This window comes from Empidonax traillii, unplaced genomic scaffold (genome assembly GCF_003031625.1).
Source record: "Empidonax traillii isolate 1590-97213 ecotype Southwest subspecies unplaced genomic scaffold, ASM303162v1 scaffold816:size509043, whole genome shotgun sequence".
NCBI classification, from domain to species: domain Eukaryota; kingdom Metazoa; phylum Chordata; class Aves; order Passeriformes; family Tyrannidae; genus Empidonax; species Empidonax traillii.
Genome location: NW_020956009.1, coordinates 216,437 through 222,800, shown reverse-complemented (window position 1 = coordinate 222,800; position 6,364 = coordinate 216,437). Strand labels below are relative to the sequence as shown.

General features: G+C 59.8%; 1 protein-coding gene across 1 annotated transcript; it reads right to left on the bottom strand.

The window, feature by feature from the left end:
• Positions 1 to 1,752: 1,752 nt before the first annotated feature.
• Positions 1,753 to 5,677, bottom strand: SLC2A4RG (SLC2A4 regulator). The gene is made up of 8 exons (XM_027901804.1): positions 5,439 to 5,677; positions 5,000 to 5,151; positions 4,187 to 4,296; positions 3,854 to 4,098; positions 3,326 to 3,426; positions 2,956 to 3,223; positions 2,753 to 2,832; positions 1,753 to 2,660 (listed from the first exon to the last, which is right to left on the bottom strand). Exons 1-8 carry the CDS (start codon positions 5,541 to 5,543, stop codon positions 2,549 to 2,551), a joined length of 1,173 nt encoding a protein of 390 aa, XP_027757605.1. The 5' UTR covers positions 5,544 to 5,677; the 3' UTR covers positions 1,753 to 2,548.
• Between the last annotated feature and the right edge of the window lie 687 nt (positions 5,678 to 6,364).

Here is a 6,364-nt window from a genome sequence, read left to right as displayed (position 1 = left end):
GTCTGTCAATTTGGAATTTCCAAAAATGCTGTTTAAAAATTGTTCATTCCCCAGCTTTGTGTGTTTTAAGGTCACCCCGAAGCCTCCCAACTGTGATTGTGTGGAGGCAGAGGGGGACGTCCCTGAGGAAGGTTTGCAAAGTGACTGTCCTTTCCCTTTTCCTTCCTTTTTTTTTTTTTTTTTTTTTAAATTAAAAATCAATGTTTTGGACAACAAACCGAGTATTTTTTTGTACGAAAGGAAACCCCACTCCAGCATTACTTCCCCTTTTATTTCCTCTCCCCACTCCTGCCTTTAAACACTCTGCTTTCCCAGCTTTGGGGTGAGTGGGTGTGTTTTGGGACCGATGGTTCTGTCCCTGTCTCTGAGCACCCACCCCCCCCCAACACTCCCCCTTTTGCACATTGCCCTCGAGGAAAGAAACTCCATGAAAACAATGCAAAAACTGGAATTTTTTGCAATATTCTCAAAGATGATCACCTTAATTTTCGCTCATTCTGTGACACGTGCGACTCCTACGAAAGCCATAATTAATGGTTCCTTTGACTTTTGTAGATCCTGAATTGTGTTTTGAATTTCAGCCTTTTTTTTCTTTACCCCCCCCCCAGTCAGAGTGCTGTGTGTATGCTTTCATATATATTTATTTTTCAACGTGCTTTAAACCTGTCTACAAAAATAAAGCTGAACAAACACAAAAAAGGACGGCGTTTGAAGATTGTTGATTTTTTTTTTTTCTGGGAATATTCTATATTATACTGACTTTATATTAATTATTATAAACCTGTGTTTGTATTGAAGATGTGTTTAATATTTTGGGGAGGTTGAGGATATTTCTTAACCAGAAGTCAGTGGGAGAACATGCTGTGTTGTACTGATTTTCTGTCGATGTAGTTCAGGTAAATCTGATTTTATTTTCTAGTTGCTGCCCGGTTCCTTGCCTGCCGGGGGGCTGCCCCTCGGATAGAACCTTTGTGATGGGATTTAGCTTAGACAAACCTGCAAAAATCAATCAGTTTCAATAAATTGGGAAATTGCTGCTACAATTTTGTCTGGTTTTTCTTTTTTTTTAAATATGTAGTTATTATTATTTTCTTCCTCACCCTGTGTGTAAGGATGGGATGACAGGGGGGACCTTGGGCACCACCCAGCTGCAGCCCTGTGGTGCTGCAGGGCCCTGCACCTCCCTTGCTCCTGGATGCTGGGGTGGGGGTCCCCACTCCCAAAAAAACCTCCCTTCAACCCCAGCAGGGAACTCTCCTCGCCCTCAGGCTGGGGGTGCTTCTCCCTCACCCTTCCCCTTTCCAATCCCCATCCCAAACAGGCACCTCTTGTGGCTCGTTCCCCCACTCCCTGTTGGGGGTTGGTGGCAATTTCTTTATTTTTAGGGCTTTATCTGAAAATAAAACAACTCCTAGGAGGATGCACGGGGCGATGCCATTCCCTGGGGATGCAGGAGGGGGGTGGCAGCAGATCTGGGGGTGCCAAGGGGCCCAGGTTTCCCACCCCACCTGTCTTTAAATAAAGAACAGGAACCGTTAAAAAGAAAATCCAAATACTTGTTTTTTTTTTCCTTCTGGATCTGACACATCACATCCCCAGAGGGGACAGGTGGGGGGCAAAGCACCAACCAACCCGACCCATGGGGCCAAAGCAGTATCTGACCCCCTGAGAGGGGGGACCCCACAATGGGGAGTCCCTTCCCAAAGGGCAGGAAGGTGGCAGGGCCAGCACCCTCCAAATGGTTTTGGAGAGGGAGGGAAAGGGGTTTTTTGGGGTAAAAAGGGGGTTTAAAGTGAATTAAATCCCTTAGAACCCACCCAGGGCTGGGTCCTGAGGCGTCCTGCGGCCCGCGCGCTCTCGTGCTGTGGGAGTGGTTAAAATCACGAATTTTCATATATTTTATTTAAAAAATAAAAACCACACGAAGGAAAAAAAAAAAAAAAGAAAAAAAAAAGGAAAACAAAAAGACCCCTCTTTGTGCAGTTTGGCTTAGTGCAAATGGGCGCATTCCTGCAGGCACTTCCCGGGGCATCTGCCCCGGAGGGAGCTGCTGCTCCCCGGAACAAGAGAGAGAAATGACAATACAAAGAGTAAAAACCCCCTTGGGGGGGTAAAGGAGGGGGAAGGGGGGGCAGGCGCCCACTTCTGCCCTGGGCACTGGGGCTGCCCCCCCCCCGGGAGGAACAGACACCCCCTTTCCCGAACCCCCACTGGCCACAGGCACAGCTTATTTGGGGGGTCCCCAAACCAGAGTGGGGAGGGGGCCGGGAGCAGCCGGCCACCCACCCCCCCCAGCCCCCACCGGCCAGGAGCGGGGTTGGATTTAGCTTATTTTTGAAGGAAAAAAAAAGAGGGAAGGGGGACAAGCTCCCTGGCTGGGGGGCGAGGAGGGGGTGCTGTGTGTGTGTGTGTGCACATAAAGCTTTCGGGGAGAGGGGGGCCGTTCCCTGAGTCCGGAGGGGGCGGCCGGGGGGGGGGTGGGGGGGGGGCGCGAAGGCACCTCGAGTGCAAAATGTGCAAGAAGGAGGGAACCGCTGAGGGGGCCCCGTCAGTCGAGGAAGCGCTGGCAGGCCTTCTTCCAGCGGCACGCCGTGCACCACATCTCCCGGTGCTCCATGCCGTACACCTTGCGGCACTTCTTGGCGTCGCCCCGCGGCCTCCTGCAGGAACAGGGCACAGGGTGGCTCACGAGGAGGGAGACATGAGGAGGGAGGGAGTGGGTAGGGTGTGGGGTGTGACAACCACGGCTCACCTGGGGACGGCGGGTGGCTTGGGCGGCGGCGGGGTGGGTGAAGAAGGGGACAGCGGTGGCCGTGGCGGGGTCCGGTAGCCCTGGAAGAGAGGACACAGCCCCCGTCAGACAATCAGACACGGGGTGGCTGCGGGGGCTGGAGGGTGACGGTGGGTGAGCCCCCCGCCCGCCCCTGTCCCCCCTCCATCCCTATCCCCCCTCACCTGGTACGCGTGGTCGGTGTGGACGTGGCAGCGGCCGGGGGGGCCGGGGGGGCTGCAGGGGGAGGCCAGTGCCAGGTCGGGGATCGGCAGTGCCAGCGGCAGCGGTGAAGCCGCAGCCTCGGGGCCGGGAAAGGCGGGAGGCACCGAGGAGGTGGGCGAAACAGGAGTCAGGCTGGAGAGCCCGTCCGTGAGCGCGTCCACGTCCACGTCCAGCTCCGTGTAGTAGAAATCCTCCTCGCCGTCGCTCTGCTCGGGGTCGGCTTTCCGGCTGCAGGGACAGCAGGGTCTGGCTGCAACTCCCTCCAGGGCAGGACCCCACAGGGGGCACCAGGGGACCTGGGGGTGTCCAGGGGGGACCCCACGTGCTTACCCAAGGTGCACTGTTCGGATGTGCTTCTGCATCCCTGAGGAGCTGCTGAGGACTTTGCCGCAGCTCTTCCACAAGCACTTGAACATCACCTTGGTGGAGTTCTGCAGGAGAGAGGTGTCAGGGCTGGCCGCCCTGTCTCCACCACATCCTCATCCCTATCTTCACTGTCATCCCCATCCCCAACCTCATCTCCAGCCCTACTGTCATCCCTAGCATTATCCCCATCTCCATCCCCATCTAAATTGTTATCCCCATTCCAAACTCATCCTCTTCTTCATTCCCACCCTCACAATCTCCATGTCCAGCCTCATCCCCAGAACCAGCTGCATCCCCAGCCTCATCCTGCCATCCCCACCCTTAACCTCATCCTCCTCCTCATCCCTGTCTTCACTATACCCATTCCCAACCTCATCCCCATCACCAGCCACATCCTCAACCTCATCCTAAACTCATCCTCCTCTTCATCCCCATCCCCACTATTCCCCATCCCCAAACTCATCCCCAGAATCATCCCCAGCTTCATCCCACCTTCCTCTTCCGTGGGATGGGCTCTCCAAAGATGAAGTGGGTGCCGTTGGGCTCGTCGGGGCCCTCATCTGGCAGCGGGGTGGGCAGGAAGGTGCTGGGGACGTGGCTGGAGAGGGGGGGTGAGGGGGTGGAGGGGGTGGAGCGGTCGCTGGGGGGGTCCCAGCTCCAGTCCCCGCTGGTGTTGCTGCTGCTGCTGCAGCTGGAGGACATGGCAGGAGCCTCCTTCCAGACTTCACCGCCCAGCTCTGGTGAGGAGGAGGAGGAGGAGGAGGAAGGTCAGGTCCTGCCATGGGACACGTGTCCAGGGAAGGGGGGACAGGGACATGCTCTTACCTGGGGTGTGAGTGGCCGGTGGGTGCCCGAGCACCAGCGGGCTGGCGGAGAGGCTGGTGAGCACCGCGGCCGCCATCACCTCGTCGATGCCCGCCTTGCCCGAGAGCTTCCTGCCAGAGAGAGCAGAGGGGCTGTGTCAGGATGGATGGGGCCTCCTGAGCCACTCCATCCCTCTCCATACCCCCACGAGCTGCTGGGACTGGGGGACACAGTGGTTTGCTTTTGTGTGAGTGGCACAAGGCCACGGTGACCACACCGTGCTGGGGTTATCGCCAGGTGCAAAGCAGGTGCCCTGTGCCCTGCAGCACCCTGAAATGCCACTGATCCCCGCAGGGATCATCCCAGCAGGTGGCTGGAATCCTCCCTGGTATGGCCTGGCAGAAGTGCAGGCAGCCAGCCAAAAAACACTGCTGCCTCCCACCCTGGGGGAAAACCCTCCATGCCCAGGGGCAGTGCCGTGCTGGAGGGCACCGGCACCCACATCCCGCCCAGAGACATGAGGATGGCTCAGCTTGGGCCCAACAGCTCCAAAAATAAAACTATAAAAAATTTAGATTAAAAAAAAAAGAAGCGAGAGGTCAGGAGCACCAGAAACCATTTTGCAAAGGGCAGTGATGCTCTCAGCCCAGCACACGGCACAGGGAGCCCCCAGAGCTGTCCCGGCGGGATGGCCGGTCACTGCCGGACACCCCGGCGCGGCCGACAGCGGCCAAAGTCCTCCTGTGGCCGGCGGACAAAATCCCATTTCCCGCGGTGAGGCCGGTGCTGGTGGGAGGGCGGTGGCCGTGCCGGTGGTTGTGCCAGTGACCCTACCTGTGGCGGGGCACGGGGATGCACTGCACGGCCGAGTGCAGCGCCAGGTACTGCTCCAGCCCCGCATCCAGCACCCGCAGCACGGCCTCCCGGCTGGCCGCATCCTGGCGCGGCGGCGGCTCCCCCAGCCAGCCCTCGGATCCCAGCGGGGCCTGTGGGAGAGACAGCAGTGGGAAGCCAAGAGTCCCTGAGCAATGGATCCCACAGGGATACCCCCCTGTCCCGACTCTGGGTCGGGTTTGGGGAGCTGGATCAGTGCCTCCAGGGACCCTGCCAGACACCCAATGGGATAGATTCCAAGTGGATCCCACCAGGTCTCAGTGGCATCCAGCCAGGATCTCTCTGGCACTCCCTGGATGGTCCTGGGAGGCTGATCCCAGTGCTAACACCTGCTGGCTGAGCATCAGCAGCCAGTGGATCCCTCCCCAGGCAGATCCACAGGACCACGAGCAGGGATCCAGCAGGGATCCAGCAGGGATCTCCAGAGCCAGGAAATGACCTGACACCCTTCTGTAAGGCAGCTCCAACGTAACAGCACGCACATCCCACATGCCAGCACGGATCCCGCCTAGGGATCCACATCCCAAGTTTATCCCTCTCTGAGTTGATCCCCCAGGATCCAGCAGGTATCCCCAGCGCTGGGAGCACACTTGTCTCTGCCAGGCCAATCCCAGACACCACCCCCAGCCTGAGCGGCGGCGCCAAGGGAATCCCGCTCCAGGGAGATCCCAGGCGGTCCAGCACCAAGCGGATCCCGCTCCAAGCGGATCCCGCTCCAAGCGGATCCTAGCTGATCTCCCCAGGGCGGCGCTGGGCGGATCCCTCGCAGGGCAGATCCCTGGAATATCGCACAGGGCTGCGATCCAGGAGGGATGATCCCACCGCGAGGGGGGTGGGGGGCGGGTGGCCGGTGTGTGTGTGTAACCCACCACCCCCGGGCTCCCCGCTGCCACACACTCCCCCCCCCGCCAAAGTTTATCCCCTCGCGGCGCCATTTTACCGGCGGGGAAACTTTCGGGCGGGCCGCTGTCAGCTGTCACCGCCCCCCCGGCCGCCGCCGCCGCCGCCGCCGCCTCCCTCCCCAGGATCCCACCCCGGTGTCCGCCGCCACCGCCCCCCCCGTGGTACCTTGTTGGTGGCCCCGGCGGGCGGCGGCGGCGGGCGGCGGCGGCGGCGGGCGGGCATTAGGACCGCGGGCGGGCGCGGGGGGTCCATGCGCGGAGCGGCCGCGGCCCGGCGGGGGGGGGGTGGGAGGGGGAGCGCGCTCCGCCGCGCGCGGCCCGGGGTCGGGCGCCGGCCTCTCGGCCACGCCCCCCCGGAGCCTCGCCATTGGCCGGGGCGCGCGCGCCGGAGCGCGGCCGCCGC